This window comes from Corvus hawaiiensis, chromosome 26, assembly GCF_020740725.1.
Source record: "Corvus hawaiiensis isolate bCorHaw1 chromosome 26, bCorHaw1.pri.cur, whole genome shotgun sequence".
Lineage (NCBI taxonomy): Eukaryota > Metazoa > Chordata > Aves > Passeriformes > Corvidae > Corvus > Corvus hawaiiensis.
The window spans coordinates 22,081,680-22,101,551 of NC_063238.1; the positions used below are offsets into that span (position 1 = coordinate 22,081,680).

Sequence of the window (19,872 nt, forward strand, 5' to 3'; positions counted from 1 at the left end):
TAGACTTTTTGGTCCAAGTAATAAGATTATCCAAAGCCTTATATCCATGTTGTGTTGTACTCCTCTTTACTCTAGGTTCACATGTCAAAAGGTTAATTTTAAGGACTTTGTAATGTAAGTGATAGCTTCAGCTGTGTGTGTTCCCAAACCCAAGATTTTCCAACTGATTAAATGTTCTCCCGGAGGAATTATGACAATTCTGGAAAAGCGGTCTTTGAGGAATGTCTGCTTTTCTGCTTCACTCTTCAAGATCATAAAACTTGTCTTCCCCCCTCCACTCCCATCCCATCCACCCCTCCTCCTTATCTTTATAAGTGATGGAACAAGTCTATGACTTTATTTTTAGGCAGAAATCTCCTCTTCATTTTGCAAGTTCACCTAGCCTTCCAGCCATCCTACTCCACAGCTGTCACAACAAACTTTTTTCCAGTGCTATTAAATGTATCAGACATCACTCTGCAGCATGTTAGTTTGTTACCCTGGGGCTTTTCAGTCTATTCTCATGTCATCAAAACCACAATGTGATTTCAAGATTTCTTACATATTCCCTGAAGGAAAATCAAGTGGTAGTTAGGAAGCTGATAGATACTCTGCAGATATAGCAGATCTCTAGCAATTAAGTGGTTAATAGCCTCAATTTATTGTTTTCATTCCTCATTTCCCATAACCATGACTCCTGTGAACTCTCTGTATGCTTTTGTCTGTATTTTCAACTGGGATTTTGGGAAAACTTTGCCACACTGGAGAAGAAGCACTGCTCTAGCTTTGTTTATCCTATTTTTATGCCCTCTGCTCCTCTTTCTGTTATCTGATTGCTGTAGACAGTGTTCTCATCTGAAAGATTCTTTTGTCCTCTTTCTCTTATTCTTTTCTGTCTGTAACATTTAAGTAATTTATATTGTAATGATTTTAATGGTGGAAACACCAGTTAGCCTGGTGAAAGATTGGGTGTGCTCCTCTTTTCTGTAAGGCCATCATTAAGAGATGAAGATCCCGATGGGCTTGGCCTTTAGCATCAAACACAGCAGTTAGGTACAGACAAATTGGCCAGACAATAGGTAGGAGCATCCTACTAGTAACTACTAATAAATGTGCCTTCTGACAGCCTCTGCACAACCTGCACAGCATTGTGCTGTACATTTCATTCTCTTTCATACTAATTTGAGCTGGAAAAGACTTACTTTCTGCCTTTAATTTCTCTTTTTCTTCTACATACCTAGAACCTTTCTTCCTTGATTTTTAAAAAGCCTTTCAGCTTGTGTCTCTGGTGTCCTTTCATATTCTGAATCACAGATATAGTTTGAAAGACATCTTTTGAACTCTAGTCCACACTGCCTTTTTAAGCAGGGTCAGCTGCAGCAGGTTGTCCATGCCCATGCCTAGATAGGTTTGGAATATGTTCCTGTATGGACACTTTACAACCTCTCTGGGCAACCTCTTCCAGTGTTTGACCACCCTCACTGGAAAAAAAAAAAAAGGACATTCTTGTGTTCAGATGGAATTTCATATATTCCAGTTTGTTTCCATTGACTCTTGTTCGGTTGGTGGGCACCCTTGGAAAGAGCCTGGCTCTGTCTTCTTTGTTCCCTCCCATCAGGTATTTATACCCACTGATGAATCCCTCCCTGTCCTTCTGGAGAAGAATCTTTTCTTCTCCAGACTGAACAGTCACAGCTCTCTCAGCCTCTCCTCATGGGACAGATACTCCAGTCAGTTAATCATCTTTGTGGCCCTTTGTTGCACTCTCCAGCATGTCCACATCTCTCTCATACTGGGAAGCCCAGAAATGAAGAAATAATACAGGTGTGGCTTCACTAGTGCTGACTAGAGGGGAAAGATCACGTCCCTCCACCTGCTGGCCACCCTCCTTCATGTCCAGCCCATCAGGCTGTTGGTCTTTGCCAACATGAGGTTTTGCTGGCTCATTCTCTGCCAACACCTTTCCAGCTGGCTATCCCCAGCTGTCTTAGTGCATGAGGGTTAGTCTTCCCCAGATGCAGGACTTGTTGAACTTCATAAGGTTCCTGCCCGCTTGCCTCCTCATGCAACCAGTGTGTACACAGCCACTCCTCCCAACCTTCCCATCATCTGAGGCCGCACTCTGTCCAAGCATCCAGGTTACTAATAGAGATTTATAACAGCTCTGGACCAGGTGTGAACTTTTAGGGATCACCACTAGCTGCCATCTGCCAACTAGATGTCACACAAATAGTCAAAATCCTCTGAACTTCGTTGTTCAGTTGATTTTCAGTCCACCTCACCGTCTGCTCGTTTAGCCTATACTTCATCAGCTTCCCTGAGACTTCTAGGCAGACTGTCAACTGCCTTACTAATGTAAAGGGAAACAAATCCACTGCTCTCTCCTCATCTACCAAGCCAGCAATTTTGTCTTAAAAGGGCATCATGTTGCTTATGCAATTTCGCCTTTGTAAATCCGTGCTAACTATTCTGGGTCACCTTGTCCTTCATATGTATGGAAATAATTTCCAGGATTTTTCTCCTGTGCACTTGCCAGAGCCTGATGTTAGGATGACTGGTCTGTAGTTCCCTACATCTTATTTCTTGCACTTCTCAAAGATAGTGCAAGACATGACCTAAATAAATGAGAGTGGCCTCATAATGACATCTGATCCTCAATATTTGTGGGTGCAACCCATGAGGCCCCATGGATTTATATATGTACAGTTTGTTTTAAGTGCTACCTCACTTGGTCTTCCTCACTCCAGACATTCCCTTTTAAATGTTCTGGTAGGATTTGGCAGGAAAAAAATCTTTCTGTGAACTATATTCAAAGCATTCCCTTCCTTCTCTATGGATCCAGGTACTACCATGGCTGGATGACCTCTTTCTGCTTCATGAACAATTAAACGCAGTGAACAACTTTGACTGTCCTGTTATTTTTTATTAATTTGGCTGGCACTGTGAGGCTCATTTGCTGAATCTTAACTAGTTAGATGTGGAAAAATAAGTAATCTCCTTTGCTAGATGATTCACTGGGGTGATAAAGTTCCAAAGACTGGGAAAACAGATATGGTTCTTTCCCTGGACTAGCAGTGGAGTGATTCCTGCATTGCAGTTTGAGTATAATGTTATTTTACCCAGCAGGGAAATATTTCAGATAGCTGCTTTTGAACAGATTATGCTGGAGTATTCAAGGAAAGCACAATAAATGACATTCCTATTTTTGTGTTCTTGACCAGGGTTTGAATTCAGTTACGTTCCTCTTACAATGCATTGGCAGGCAGTGAAGTGCTGTGCAACGCAGAAGCATGTTACATTCACAGAAGTTGTGGAAACATGTCTGTTCTCCGTGTTCAGTGGGAAATTCCTGGAAGAAGTGTATCTCTTAAATGCATGTCCTCTGGGGCAGCCTTTGGAATGAGGATCCTGCTGGTTTTTAATGAGGCTAGGAAGAACAAAGAAAGCATTTCTTAGTTAAGGGAAATGTGATAACTGCAGTTGCATTTCTCTATTGAAAAAAATGTATGAAGTTGGTAGCTGGGGGCTTTTTGAGGTGGCCAGTGCTAGTTAAACAATCCCACTATGTTTTCTTGTGTAACAACTAAGTGTATCAGCTTTTTCTGGTAGATTTTGCAAGCCCTTAAACAAACAAAACCCCAAACCTTAAGTTTTTGAAACTAAGTCTACAAAGTTGTTGTCTTACTTCATTCAGCACTTATCCATTATCTTGCTTACTTTTTTGTCCATTGATGAATTTGGCAAAAATCAGGGACTGAGCATGGTCATCCTGAGAAAATTACTGATGTCTCTACAAGATGATGTAGAGCATGATCTATGAGCATGTAATTAACTGGTCCAAAGGCAAAGTACATGGAGAAAGTGCAGAGCATCGCAATAAAAATACACCGATAACCTTCTGTGTAGTATAACCACAAATAAACAGTAACTCAGACTATAAAAGGCATTTTGCAGTTCTCAGGCAGTGTCCTGAGCTAACCCGAGTCTTCTGCTCCTGGTTGTGTGAGACCTTTGCCCTGTCTGTCTCAAAGAGAGAGCTGAAATCTCTGTGATAGATTCATCATTCACAGATGAAATCATAGATGATTTTTGTTGTTTTGTGAAAATTATGCTTCACTGTGAAGAACTTATTACTTCCTTGATCTCAAGCTTAGGCGACATTTGAATAGTTAAGGAGAATAGCTTAGTATTCTTATATTGCTAAAGCTATTGTTTAAATTGCTGTTTGTGAAGAGACCCATAAAGGCCTATGGAAGGCTGGCAGCTTGTGTTGGTTATCATACGAGCTAGGCTTGGTGACTCCAAAATGATTGTGTGAGTGGTTTTTGTGGGTGTTGGGGTGTTTTTGTTTATTTGTTTGTTTCTGAATTCTGGTGGTTTATGGATCCTAGAAATATGGTTAGTACTTTGACTCTTTCTGTGTCTTATTTCTGCACTGCACAGCCAGCGTTTCAGATGGCATCTTATGGGTGCATGCCTGGTGGGTTATCCCTGCTTTTTGGGAGCTGATCAGAAGCTCTCATAAATATTGTGGGTTGCCTCTTTTGTTTCTGTTGACAAACCTATGCTTCTAAGTGCCTGTACAGTAAGATTTTGAACATGGGGAATAAATCAAGAAGTTAGAGGTCTGTGCTCAGTTGCAGGGCTGTGATCTTGTTGGGATCATGGAGGGATAGCTCACATGACTGAAATGCTGCAGTGGATGGATAGATGCCCTTTAGGAAGGACAGAGGGGAAAGAAGAGGAGCTGGAGTTGCCTGTTATGTGAGAGGACAGCTGTAGTGCTTGGAGTTCTGCCTGGGGATGGATGATGAGCCAACAGAGGGCCTGTGGATAAGGATTAAAGAGCAGACCCGTATGGGTGACTGTAGCAGCTGTGTGTTATAAGCCACCTGAGCAAGAAGAATAAGTAGATGAGGCCTTAACTGCTAGAAGTAGCTTCTCATTCACAGGCCCTGTTGCTCATGGTGTACTTTAACCATCCCAATATCTGCTGGAGGGTCATCACAGGTTATAAGCAATCCAGGAGGTGCCTGACACAGGTTATAGAGAAGCCAGCAAAGAGAGGTGCTATGGTGGACTTCATAAAGCAAAGAAGGGCTGGTTGTGGTGTGAAGGTCAAAGGCAGCCTTGGCTACAGTGACATGAGATAATGGAGTTCAGGATCCAAGGAGCAGGTCAAAAAGCAAGATCACAGCACTGAACTTCATGAGAGAAGACTTTGACCTCTTTGAAGATTTGCTTGATATAAGTCCTGTGGAATAAAGCCCTGAAAGACAGAAGAGGATCCAAAGAAAGCTTGTTAATATTCTGGCATGGTTTAACCCCAGATGATAACTAAGTACCATGCAGACACACACTCCCTTCCCCCTCCCACCTCTCAGTGATATAAGGAGAAGACACAGAAGAAGAGGTACAAAAACTTGTGGGTTCAGGTTAGAACAGTTTAGTAGATGGAAAGAAGTAGAGTCTTACAATAATAATGATTATAATAATAAAAAATAAATAAAACCCAAGAAAAACAAGTGATGCACAATACAATTGCTCATCACCTGCTGATCAGCCTTTCCCTGAGAAGTGATCAGCCCCTTCCACTCAACTCCCACAGTTTGTGTACTGAATTTAGTATGGAATATCCTTTTGGCCAGTGTGGGTCAGTTGTCCTGGCTGTGCTCCCTCACAGCTTCTTGTGCAGTTCCTCACTGGCAGAGCATGAGACACTGGAAAGTCCTTGATTTAGGGTAAGCACTACTCAGCAACAAACAAAACATCAGCATGTTATCAACATTATTCTCATATTAAATCCAAAACACAGCACTGTACCACTTACAAAGCAGAAAATTATCTCTAACTTAGCCAAAACCACTACACAGGAGGCATTGGATCTAAATCGCTCTTACATCTTTTTAGTAAAATAAAAAGTACTTTCCTGATTATGAAGATGGAGATTAAGAAGAACTTTTTATTCATGAATAGTTTTAAGAAAAGCTTTTCTCTGAATGTTTTGTGTAAAGACATTTGATTTGGCACTTCTGAAAAGTCCTGCTCCTAACAGAAAGGAGATACAAAACTCCTCCTGCATGGGAGCAGCCCTGGGTTTTGATTCATTGAAGAATGTGTTTATTTAAAGAGATGCAGCATTCCAAGGATATTTCTAAAGACTGCAACAAAGATTGTGTCCAGTGGCCTAAGTATCTTTTTCATTTGCTTTCAATAACTCTGTCTTCAACTTGAGTTTACTTTCCTGCTAGTTCTGATCAAAGCATTTGCATGAAAAACTAATTTCTTTTCATTTCATTTCTGTCTGCCAATCCCAATAGCAAAAAGTATTGCTGATAGGTGTATGATTTTTTAAACTTGCTTTTTTTTCTTTTTGCCTCTCCAACAGGCCATCTGTGGAAAAGAAGAAAGAGAGAAAAATGAAGTACTTATTCTTAATATTTCTCATGAATTTGTTACACCACTATACTGGGAAATCTTTGAGAAGATATGGCAGTTCCCTGAAGTCATTTGAAGACATTAAAAATGAGATAGCTGGCTATACTAATATTGCTAAGGCTATTATTGATCTTGCTGTTCATGGAAAGGCTCAGAACAGATCCTATGAAAGATTAGCAGTTTTTGCTGACACCATAGGACCTAGACTCAGTGGTTCAAAAAACTTAGAGGCAGCCATCAAATATATGTTCAGTGCCCTGCAGAAAGACGGGCTGGAAAATGTGCATCTGGAGCCTGTGAAAGTACCACACTGGGAAAGAGGAGAAGAGTTTGCAGTGATGCTGGAACCAAGGAATCACAGCATTGCTATTTTGGGACTTGGGAACAGTATTGCAACTCCTCCAGAAGGTAACTCTTCCTTTTGGAATTACGTATCACTTGCTTTTTAACACCAAACTGTATTGTACCCCCAATAACTTCTCTCAGTCATCAGACTGGTTTTCTTCTTGCTGTAATAGTTCTGCAAAACAAGGTGCTGTTCTCCTGGGATTTTTCTATATGGTGTGGTTGTGACTGATGCAGTTTATATTAGTACTGTTGGGTTGAACAGGCTTGTAAAATTAGAGTTGATTCCTGAATTTTCCATTAAGTTTATACCGTTTTGTTGAACACTGCTGAGCCTCATTGCAAAGATTCTGGTGCTCCATTGTGGTTGGCAGGAAAGAAGTTCTCCATGGGGTGTCAAGTTGACACATGATTTCTCCTTCAGCTGCCCTATCTTGCCAAGCTTAGCCCTTAACTCCAGTAAAAAAAAAGACAGCAGGAAAAGGAGCTGAGCTTGGAGTGTTCAAGCCCCTTGCTAAACATGGCAGTTGGTATCTGTGTGTCCTTTCCTTCCCTGTCTCATGTTCACCTTGAAACTTACCTGGTGACACTGCTTACATGCTCACTTTGTCACTTACCTGTTACTGAACTGTGTGTTGCCTTTTAGATGATCACGTGTGATATGTTACTCAGGGGCAAGAATAACCATGAGCTGCGCTCAACAAGATTCTGCTCTTTTAAACCCCAAAATATTAGCTTGTCTACGAACAAAATGATTTATAAGATCTCTTTTTGTACATATTGATGTGAAGCTTTCAGAATTGTTATTTAAAGGCCAGATGAGAACCTTCTTCTGTGACTGCTCTCCATAAAAACCAATATGCTTATTCCTAGACCACTTCAAAAGCATTTGTATTTCTTTTTGAGAAAATAAATTTAGTTTAGGAAATAAAACCTAACATGATACTCATAATTTTTTTATGAATTGTAAATCTTTGTGATAGCAAGCTTTCTGTTTGAAATGAAACAATGTATAAAAGCTGGTTTTTTTTAGAAAAAATATCTAGCCTTTCAAAATGCAACAAATAGAACTGGATAATTTAAGATATGCTTGGAATAAATCATACTTGGTTTGCAAAATTGCAGCTGTCAGTTTATCTGAGATAGTTCTGTCATATGGAGGTAAACCCATTCCTAAATGCAATGCAACTAGAACCATTAATATCTGTTAGTCCCATGATATGTGCAAGGTTTAGTGCTTTGATAGGAGAATATTTACAGCAAAGCTTAAGCCTACAACTTATTTTGTATCCTTTCCAGTCTTATATCAAGCTTCCTAAAAAGTAAGCTAAAATTAGAAGGGGTTTTTTGGTGTTTAGCAAGTGTTGCTGAACCTGCAAAGGGAACCTGCAATTTAATTTTGGCAAACATCTTCACATCCCAAAAAGTCTGTTTTTCACTTCTCTTTCTTAGTTGTGTAGTTTTTTGCCCTTGCCTGGTTTTACTCCTAGGTTTGCCTTTTTTTTTTAGAGATTTACTGAATTTACATGTTAAAAATACTCACAGAGGCTAATTACGTCCTTCTTTTTCTGTGGATACAAATATGCAGCTAGCAAGAATTTCTCTTGCTTCTTTCCAGTCCCGTGAGATATTTTTCTCTCTCACAGAAGATATTAGCAGAGTTCTATAAGTTATGAACACCTGCAACCTTGCAAAACCTTGTTTATAGTACAGTAGGAAAATATTTTGACAATGGATGTTTTAGGATTTTTAGCCAATCACCCCAAGGGGTGGCTGATCCTTTGACCAATTAGACTATGAAGAAAAAAGTCTGTAAAAAAGTTGTAAAATAATTAAATGAAAGAAATCTCGCTGCACAATTCTTGCCTGCTGGATCTCTCTTCTCCTCCCTACCACTGCAGGACACTGTGATATTTTTCATCTGTAAAGATCCTATATGTTGAAAGATAGGATCGTATCATCCAGTGCTGGTTTATACTGAGTAGTGTTCAAAAACCTCACATCATTCTTTCTCACAATTTTACTTTCCTCTGACATCTGCCATGTTGCTGAAGAGGTATATGTGTTGGTGCTAGAAGACTTTACGGCAATGAGATCTCTCACAAAAGAGTGGTCTGTTTCTCACACTTTCTGGAATATTTTTGGTTAAATTACTTATCTTATGACTCTCCTACCATTTGTGCCTTTTCTTATTTCTGCTGGTCTCATCTTGCTCTGCGCAAGCTGTGACAGGTTTTCGTGCTTGAGAAGGTTATGTGGGGTAGCTGGTCCCTGGTGAGCACTTGGCTCTTGTTCTTCCAATCACTGGACCATCCTCCTGGCTGACGGAAATGTCTGGTAAGAGCTGCTCATCACCAGCCTCTGTGGGCAAGAGAACCGGAAGGCGTGCTGTTCAGAAAAGTGCTGTCCTAGAACACTCACTCATACCAAGCATGGAATAAAAAATGTGTAGTTAGACTATTAAAACCACTGCCTTATCACTTCTGAGGATTGCCACAGTGCCTTATTCCTAAGAAAAAGGGATAGAAGGCTGCCCTAAATCACATCAGAAATAGTTGAACAGTTTCCCTCTGAGGGATTATCAGCAGTTCTGATACATCTTGTATTAGCCAAGAAGCTGTGGGAGTGTGAGTCTTCCTGTAATCAAAATAATGCAACTCAGTGTGAGATGCCTGATGCCAGTTATCCTCTCGTTACAGTACTGTTGTTACATGGGATCAGACTAGGGACATCTACTGCTGCTGTGCTGAGCTTTGGCAGAGGGATGTTTTAAAGGCTGAAGACTGTCCTTCAGATGTTGGCTCTATGATGATTCTTTGGTTTCTTCACAGCTGCCTCTAAAGTGGACTGTGCAGATGATCCCTGGTTGTTTGGTGTTAGCTTGATAGTTACTGCATGTTTTAAGTCAGTGTTCCTATCAGGATATGTTTCAGACCCCTCTGTTTACAAACCACTGTCTCGGTATAGCCCAAACAGATCCCTTCCTTGACACTACTGATGCCTAGAGACAGAGGATGGCATTGGTTGGACTTCTTGTCTTTTAAGGTCTAGGAATGGGGTTAAGATGAGAGGGGCTGACTCCCACATCCCAGCAGGAGGTACAGGAGACCATTTCTTGTTTTTTCACCTTCTCAGTTATGTCTTGTATTCCTCCCTTCCCATGATTTGGCCCCAGGGTTGTGATCTGAGAAGCTAAGACAATAGGAATTGTCAGAAATTTAGCTTAACAATGGGCAGAAACTTAAAACTTGGTGCTGGACTTGGTGGCCTTTGGTTCCCTCAGAGCTCCTCCTGGAGCTCAGCACCCCGAGCAAGTGCTCTGGAGGGCTCTTCATTAACATGGCAATAGCCTAACAGCAATTAGAAACCTGGCTTTGGATGCTGGAAATTCAGGAAATTATTTTCCTTTCTGTCCATGGAAATCCAAACCAGTGTTTCCTAAGAGTGACCCAATGACTACAGCACATGCTGAGGTTTGTTACTTTCCATTTCAGCATACACCATGTGAGTGTGGAAAAAAATCCGCAGTCCTTCAGAGCAGGAACAGGAAGCTCTAAAAAGCAGCAGTATTTTTAGCTATGGAGTCCAAGCCAGCACTGACTCCAGGATACCAGGAGTGTCTCTTCCTGCAGGTCTTCTATCTAACTCATGCCTATGGCATTGAAACCCTACTGGGATGTGCACAGAGCTTTCCTCATCTATTTGATTTGATGAGATTTGCCCACATTGGCTTAGATACAGAACAGTTGGATGATGTGCAGGAGGTTTTTCAGTACCTTGTGATCTTGGGGATAAAATCCTACTTTCTCCTTCATGACTGGGAAATATGCCAGGATGTCGAGTTCCCAGATTCCATCTGATTTACACAGCAAAAAAAGGGGAGAGTACAGAAAAGGTTAGATTTTTCTACTGAAGAGGAAAAACACCCAATGTTCTCCTTCTCCAAGTGTATTCCAAGATGTGAAGGTGTTGCGTCAAAGAGAAAGTTTTCACTTCCTTTGATTTCCTTACAAGGAGGGAGTAACTTTATGGTGCACTTTAGTGACAGGAAGACAAGAAACATGAAACAGAGTGACCTGGATTTCCAGAAATCAGCAGAGACTGAAAACAGTCATCACCTCGAAGAAATGGATTCCTAGGTAATAAACAGGATTGAATGTTAGAAGAGCTCAGTTTTGGGAGCTGGAAAACTAGAGATTTACCATATTTAGTCAATGTCCTTCTCTAATTTTCAGTGTTTCAACATTGGCAAGCATAGATATATATATAGAGAGAGAGACTGTTGATTTCTGGTAGTACTGATTTTATCCCCAAAATTCTGAGGAAAATAGATATAATTGTTGCTTTGAGAATCCCATAATTGAAGGAAAGTAGTAGTTTAGCAGATGTTTGACCATAAAGTATCAAAGAATTCATTTTTTTGCATGTGTTTTAAGATGCACTTTTTTTATCCTGATGAGTGACCATGCCCTTTAATTTTAAAGGAGTACTGACAAGCAGAACCAACTTCAGAGCAGCCTGCCCTGAAATGTCTCCTCAAGGAAAGGAACAGTCTCTGGTTTTTGTGTACTGTTGGTTGCCGCAAAACTGAAATAATATACACATGATGTATTGGCAGACTTTTTCCTAGTTTTTGTCTTCAAGTCATGGAGGGGTTTTTTTGTTTAATTGTCAACGTTTGGTCCAGCTGTGCTCTTACAGAAGGTGATAGGAGTTTTGGAGTTAGATAATATGAAAATAGTTCCAGCCTGTTATGTATAAAATGGGAATAATGCATGTTGTCTTGAAGTTGTTGGTGTATGCTGTTGCTGTAGGTCCACCATTTTATTAAACCAGGGATGTTGCTGAAAGAAGTGGTCTGGCCCCAGTCCTGGCTGATGCATTTTGCCCCCAGTGTTGACCCTCCTCTTTTTTTTCTCAGTGGTGAAGTGGATTAGGGGATTCAGCTAGATAAACAAAAGGCCAACAAAAAGTTATTTTTAATGTGTATCAGAGGATTTACCCCTGAGCTGCCAGCATCTTGGATAACCACTGATCTCCTGGAAGAAAATGTGATCCTTCTGGAGGGCCTTGGGTACCCCTTTAATGAGGGGTTCAGTGCTGAGAACAGGGGATGGAGAGAGTTGTAGGCATGAGAGCATAGTGCATGGCAAAGCCCTCCTGTCTTCACTGGATGCCTCTTCTTTCATGTGTGAGGAGCTATTGATCGACATCTTGAGACCACGAGCCTCAGTATTGTGTGCCTGGATTGTTTATTATTACTTAAAGCAGCACTGCTTGTGCTATGGTAATTATGCTACCATTTTTCTTGGAATGTAAAAGATGAGATCCCTGAAGGACCTTAGACACTGGTCTTCAGTGACCCAGCATCTGGGCTAAAAGTTAGTGCAGTAGCGTTTCAAAGATTTGGAGAGTGGGAGTAGCTGCATGGCTTTGAGGTGGACGTGCTGTCTGGGAAGAACATCGGATCTAGCCGCTGCTTTAACGAATGTTTGCGTGAACTGTGTGGATTGCCAATGGCAAAAAATTGGATTTTCGGGTCTTGTTCTTTTGCAGTGTCACTGAGTTGAGGGTGGTTACCTCAAGGATGTTAAGTCCAGGCTGAAGCTAATGAAGGCAGGATTTGAATATGATTTTCTGCATGTGTGGGGTATGCGTGCACAGCTGGATGGCGACGTTCCCTTCATCCAAAGGAATAGCTGGCAGTGACTGGCACCTTGAGGAGGGAATGGTTGTCCTCAGCACTTCCTGCCTTGAGCACCTGTGTTCTCAGCAACTGATTTTTGTGGATCTGGTTTTTGAGTGTCTAATTCTCCCTATACAATGCATAGCAAGCCTGTGGTCTGTGCAGGGCTGCTCCCAGGAGAACCTAACCTGCTGCCCTGCTCTTTTGGCGTCCAAGGCCTTGTGCTGGGGGCTAGGTCCAACCCATTTTCTCCTAGGATTTGTGTTGCACAGAAAGCTACATATTATTGAAACCAAACTGTTCTAAAGAGAGCCAGTACTTGCTGGAAATTTTAAATCATATTTTTCAAAAATGTGACTATTATACACTGTTAATTTTTCTTTGTGTTCTTAAGGAATGGTACAATATACTTAGTCTCTGTGCAATGCATCAGCGCTGAATAGCCTCATATCCTTTTTTATAACTGTCCTATGTAATTTTATTTTCATGAAGTAATTCTCTTTGCTGTTCCACAGAGTAGGAAGGTCACATTTTCTAGAAGTATTATTCACATTTTACAAAATCTTTCTTCCTGATAAAACCCTCTTCTTCATTTCACGGTTCCCCTAAAATATTTAATATTTTCTTCATATTATAATTCTTATATTATTACATATTTATAAGTGTTGACAGAGCAAATGTGTTTCTAGGTGTTAGAATATTTCAATTTTTCAGTACATGCTAATAATTTTTGAATGAGAAAGAAAAAGAAGTGATGATATTAATCTTTCATTTGCTTCAGCCTGACATGAAACCTTAATTGGATGAGGTCATTAGAGACAAAGAATTTGGGTTTGTTTTTCTGAAAATCTAGTTGAATTTTGTGGAGCATTGCAGGAAAGCTGAACTAATTCCTGGAGAGTGTTAGAAAGCGACATGTTTTTAAGAGAGGTATGATAGAAGTTGAGGAGGAAAATGTTTTCTGAGCTGATTTTAGAGGATATTGAACTTAAAAAAGAATATAATTCCAAGTCCCTAATCTTACTTAGCTTTGAAGAATATATTTGCTGGGCTGCCTTTTCCCTCCATTCCCCGAGACCTTCTTTCCTTAGACCTGTCCCAACAACTACCTTATCTCCAGATATACACATCTACCTTTGTATCCTGTGACCCATGCAAAAAAATTCTAGGTTCTCTGTAACTCTGTGAAAGAAACTACCTTGCAAATGGGCACAAGACAGTGCTCATGAGCTGTATCTGAAAGAAGCATGGGCATGGTACTTTTAATGTGGAGAGAGGATCAAGTCTGAAGGACAATGGGAATAGCCAGGCTAAGGTAAGAAAAGCTTGGAGCTACTGCCTGCGTGTGTTTAGGGTCAGCATGAAATACAGTGTACCTTGATGAAGCAGCTTTTGGGCTAAATTAGCTTTGTGGGGAGAGCTGAAGTAGAAACAGAGAAATCTGGGATGTTGCAGGAAATGAGGTATGAGGGTGGCCTGACCTTGCTGCTCTGTGAGGCAGGGCTGCAATCAGCACATGGATTTCAGGCACTGTGCTTGTGTGTTGTTGCCCTTGCTCTACCATGAAGAGCTCTCTTGATTTCCTGTCCCGATACCCTGGTGTCTGGGTCTGATGAATGGGGAGGTAGCATTCTGTCTCCCTCTTGTCTTCATGACTGCAGAGGCCAGGACATGTGTCAGATACATCTCCAGTTTCAAAATTTCCACAGTTATCAGAACAATTAGGTATGTTGTTGACTTTTTGTGTTGATATTTCTTTTCCAGCTTTGTTTTGTCTAGGCTTAAAATTACTGTATTTTAATTGTTTTAAGCAAAAATTGCCTTGCTCATCAGCTTATTTATTTGATGGTGGCAGCTTCAGTGCATGTGGATCAATAGAATCACCATTCTGTAGTGTGATTTGTAGAAGAAGTCATAATTCTTACTTTAGTGTGAAGTAAATGGAGTTTGGGAGGTACATAGGAGTGAGTTGCTTGCTTGCTGCTATTGAAAATAATTCATTGTTAAATAAATGATGACTGAATTTGGCTTTGTAACTGGATCTCCAAGGTACTGATGCTATTAACTGGATGACAAAAATGAGACTGGGGGGGAAAAAGAAGAAAGTAAGGCCATAGTTAAGTAGTGAGGAAATTGGTATCCAGTAAGATTAAACAGTATGCAAATAATACTTCTTTCTGGGTTTACTAAATCCTTTTAATGTAGTAATAGATTGTAACTAACTTGATTGAATTTCTGTGTGTTTATGAAGAGAGTGTTTCTGGGATACTAATAATAAAAATGTATTCTGTATGAAATTTCATTGATGTTTTAATAAAGATTCACCAGTTCTTAAAATCTGATAATAGGATGGATTTTCCTTTTTTTCTTTCTCTTCACTGAAACCTGTTACTAACACAGATAGATGCTTATCTCTAGATACTAAAATGACTTAAATATTAGCTGCAGTTAATCTTGTGGAGAAGAAGTTATCTTGTGAGGAATCCCGTTTGAACTAATCTACTCCTTGCATCATTGCTGGCAGGTAAACAGCTGTGAGGTGGTGACTCTCCAGACAGATTGTTCATGCCAAGAATCAGACTTCTTATATATGGCAGTGTTACACACAGCTGATTTATGGGTGCTTTTACATATATATACACACATACATATATATATATATATATATATATATAAAATCAGTCTTGTGTCCATCCTGTCTGTGACCGATTTTAGATTGCTAATGCGTATCATGCCGCTTATTCCAATTGGCAATGTGATCATCAGAGGTGTGGCATATTCAAGTTTTGAGATAGAAACATGCATTTCAGGGTACAGAGGACTTTGTAAAATATATTTTTGTTGGTAATTGAGATTTGCCTGCTTGTTCCCACCATTAACACCCTTCCCATACCTTAATTCTCAGAAACAACCAGGTACAATTTGCTGTTTAATATGAGAAATGAGAGGAAACCTATAGTACTACCTAGATTCTGTTGCTCACTTGCCCAACCCAACAATATGTTTCATGTGATGAGATCAAACAAATAGTCTTCAGCTTTATACACTCAGCCAAGTTTATCATGTTTGTAATTCTGCTTTCTATGATTCATGCCCTTTACTTAGCTAATTCCCCAAATACTCTGTATTCATCTCTTGGACTGTGTGGGTTATAATCTTCATAGCTTGCTTAAGTAAGCAGGCAATCTGTCTTCCTCCTTACATGGGGTTTCTGAAGAATTCTGTTCAATAACACACAGCCAGTAACATAATGATAGGCGCAAGAAAGAGAGACAATATCTTTCCACATGGGAAGCAGAGCCATGAGGCACTGAATTGGTAGGAGACACTAGGATAGATTTCTATTAATTTGCTTAAAGGTTCAGTAAGGTCAGACATTTCCAGTTTCTAAAGGGAATAACTCATTCTCCTTAAACAGGTAAACTATTGGGGTTTTTGTTTAATTTCCCCTTTTGCACAGAAGGTTTAAGGGTGGTTTGTGTGTGTCCACAAAGATAAACATTGCTCTTGTCTCTTCAGTTGAAGAATCTGAAATGGTATAAATTGGCACTTAAATGCACATGAGTAATTGAATTAATCAGAAGCTACACAAGAGTGAAGTTTTACAGAAAGCACTGTAATTCACGCTTTAATGTATACCATGCTGCCATTAAGTTAAACTTGCAGAGAGAATGTTTGTTTTGTTTTATCAAAGGATGGCTTTATTTAGCTTCTTTGGGGACATTCAAGGGTAGAGATACTGAGCTAGAGTTTGCAACTCTGTGTTCTTTCCCTTAGCTTTCCCTTAGCACAAATTCCCAGTAAGTCTCACTGTACAAACTCCTGATGCCTGTCATCTAGGAAGGGCCATAAATTTCTTAGGAATTATAGATAGTTACTAGCTGTCTGGAGCTTTCTTAAAAAACTTTTCAGAGGTGGTGTTTGTTCATCTATGCAGTAATGCCCAGAAGAGTTACACTCCTCGCTTCCTTTGACGAACAGCCACCAAGACGTGCGTCCTTCCAGTGCCTGCTGCACGATCCAAGTGGAGTACTGGGGAGAGCTAATATGAAATAGAAATTGCAGTATCAACCTACTGAGTCCATGACTTCTCTTGTGGAAAATGAAATTTTGCAGATACCTGGCTTTATTTCCAGTGGCATGGTTTCATACCCAAAATGATCCTGTTGCTGGGATGTTCCTTAGCTAGGCAGCTGAACCTGCCATTAATTACAAGCAGCTGGAGTCTGTTAGTATGCTCACCTGCCTGCAAACAGCAGCTAGTAATATGTGAAGGTGATTCTATGGTTTGCCTCTCTAAAACATTGCCAGGTTAAGGTAAGAATCTGAATAGTTAAAATTTTTATGCCTCTCACACTAGGTTATTTTTGTAGCTAAAACTCACTTTTGTTGTAGCAGTAAATGTCAGTTGAACTCTTAGTGGTACACTCTAATGAAAGCAAACTTCTGTGGAATGGTTTATTTAAGGTTTTGAAGTGTAGTTTCATCTTAAGCCATGAGCCTGGGTGCACTGATGCTGGGAGACATTACCTTCCTATTTTTCTATGAGTTTTTCTTGTGTATTATGGTCTTAAATGCAAGTCTTTGAAATCCTCTAAATAATTCTTATTCCACGCACACAAAAAAACAACCAAGCAACCAAAAAAAGGGACTTCTTCAAGAAGAATAATTTTATTCTTAAAAACATGATAGTTTCACTTTATTCTGACAAATCCTTGCTAGAGGATTTGTTATTCGTTTCAGTTTTCACTGAGGTATTTTGTGACTTTTAAGTGAAACGTACAACACTAAAATTTCAGACATCCATTACTTCTTCTGTATTTAGAAGCAAAGTACCAGCCCATGTTGTTAAGCAGTCTCTACTTATCTCTGTAACCAATCAACAAATTTGAATTTTAAGCATTGTGGCCATTTTAATAAACTACTTCTCAAATGCTGTGAAATATAATTCATCAATTAATGTCCTTAAAAGTTAGAAGGATTCTCTGGCTTATCTATAACATTCTTTGTGTTTTCAAGTAAGATAATACAGCAATTTAAAACTATTCCAACTATTAAAAACAAAGAACTGGGTGGGATCTAACTTACCATGTGTGAATAGTCCTGTAGAAGAACCTGCCTGCGTTTTCTGTATCATGACCTCGGAAATGTGGATTCCTGGAGAAACTCCCAGAAGGAGATCCAATAGAAATGTTATATTCTCTTGAATTAAATATGAAGATATTAATATCATTATTATTGTTGTTGCTGTTATTATTCACATTGCAAAATTTGTTGACACTGCAGAGCTTTAATTTAATTTCAATTATGGATTAAATCATTTTATAATAGTTACGGTCTAAAAATACGGGCTTCCAGCTGTCTTACATTAAGCTAAGTTGTTTAGCAACATATCAAAACATTTCCATGAAAAGATTACTATCTTTTTCTTTTTTTTTTAATTAATCCCATAGGCAGCTTTTGCAAATGTTTTTGTACTATAAGTGATTACAATGAGGCATTAAAGCACATGCAGAGAATAAAATTCCCCCCATGTATCCTTCTTGCCCTTCAAGTTGTTTTAATACCAGCCTGATAGCATAGTTTACAGAGGTGTGTGTACTTGATCAGGGTGCTATTACATCTATTTAGTACCAATCCCTGATGAAGCATTTCACATAGTCTTCCTTTTTCAGGAAAAAAATTAATGCTGGTTTCCTGAGTTCTGCACAGTGCATGCTCCATAGGAGAGCTACAGGCAAGCATTGCTAAAGCCACTGTAATACTTTCTTTCAGGAATTACAGCGGAAGTCATAGTCGTAGCCTCACTTGATGAACTGCACAAAAGAGCTCAGGAGGCCAAGGGGAAGATTGTCGTCTACAATGAACCTTTCATCAGTTATGGTGAAACTGTGCAATACAGGTTACAGGGAGCAGTGGAAGCTGCTAAAGTTGGAGCAGTGGCATCCCTCATTAGGTCTATTGCTTCTTTTTCTATTCACAGGTAAGCATTTTTCTCTTTTCTTCCTGCAACTCACATTTCAGTGTTAGCTGACATGTCATTTCTGGGCAGGCATTTTTGTTCTCTATGGCTTAAACATTGCCAGTTACGAGTGGGTGTTGGTTTTGAAACTATTGACTTCACAATAGTTCTTTTCCCCTGTGCTTTGTCATTCTTTCGGAATGTTTTCATTTTTCTTTGTTACTGATCCAAATTTTGTATAATATTTGTCTTAAAGAACTTTCTACATTCTCAGGGCTGCAGTAAATATTCTGGGAAGAACCAAAACCAAATGTCTTTGGTGGCAACAGGCTGTCAGTGATGATATGAACTGGTCATTCTGTATGTTTGACTAGAATGTAAGTGTACAGTTTTCAACGTATCGTTAATTTTCCTAGCATGAGGCTGACTTGTACTAGATGAAGGAGTAGTCTGCTTTGAATGTAATTATTTATGAAAACTAAGAACACTTTAGCAGCAAGGTTTGTAATTCTCACACTGCTTTTTAAATAAGGTATGTGGAAATAAGAATTTTTTAAAAAATGTATATATTTTTAGATTTCTTAGTACATTATTCGTTTATCACATGTAGCATTATGTTACTGAAATTATATATTTTCGTTTTCTGGTTGGTAACAGAATTTGTTTTTTATCTGGGAGTTTTTTCCAACTCCGAAAGCTTACACTTAAAATGCTTATCTATTGTGAAAAAGACTAGTTGAGGCATAGAGAGGAAATAGAGAAGGGTCCAGCCATGCAGTGAAATGCTGACAGATGCACACTGTCCTTTTACACAATATTTTTTAAATCTTACACTGGTATTGGTGACCTTAATGCCTGCAGTGATCTTTGTGTAGTAGCCTGCTGGCTGTGATGGGAGTTCTGTTCAGGCAGGCCCAGACAGCGGAGCTGGACTGAGGACTGGAAACAGGACAGGCCCATCTGCCTACCCACCATCCTGTCCCTGAGCTGCAGCCTGAGCAGGATTGGCAGGGCATTAAGTGATGCCAGACACAAAGCTTGACTGCTTAAACTGTAGAGATCTGTTAATAAAATCATTTACATAAGACAATATGAAAGACATCCAGTTTATACAAGAGGTGCTATATTTTGTAACATTCTTTCTTTGGCAAGTACATGTTTAGAGCAATACAGATTGTTTATTCCTCCCCCTAGTTGCCCGCCCAGGAAGTCTTTACCCACAGAGGAGTCATTGGCAGTAGCTAACCTGTCTCTGAATGTGTGCTACAACATAACCTGGACTTGTGTTCTGTTTAGGTAACACCATGGTTTGTTTTTGATCTCTGCTCCTAGATTTTCTTTCTGCAGAAGTCTAGGCTGGTAGGTGGAATGATATAGCTTTGGGTTTTTCTTGAGGCTGGAACTGGGAAGTGGCTTGGGAGGCATTTGAAGGTATGCTTGATTCCACTTTTTCAGAGAGAAC

The 19,872-nt window shown here is 39.7% G+C and overlaps 1 protein-coding gene across 1 annotated transcript in view; it reads left to right on the forward strand.

The window, feature by feature from the left end:
• Positions 1–19,872, forward strand: part of CPQ (carboxypeptidase Q) — a 150,234-nt gene that overhangs the window by 11,597 nt on the left and 118,765 nt on the right. The window contains exons 2-3 of the mRNA XM_048286987.1: positions 6,368–6,825; positions 18,224–18,431. Of these exons, the coding sequence (XP_048142944.1) occupies positions 6,399–6,825; positions 18,224–18,431 (635 nt within the window). The 5' untranslated portion in view covers positions 6,368–6,398. The remainder of the gene's footprint in view (positions 1–6,367; positions 6,826–18,223; positions 18,432–19,872) is intronic.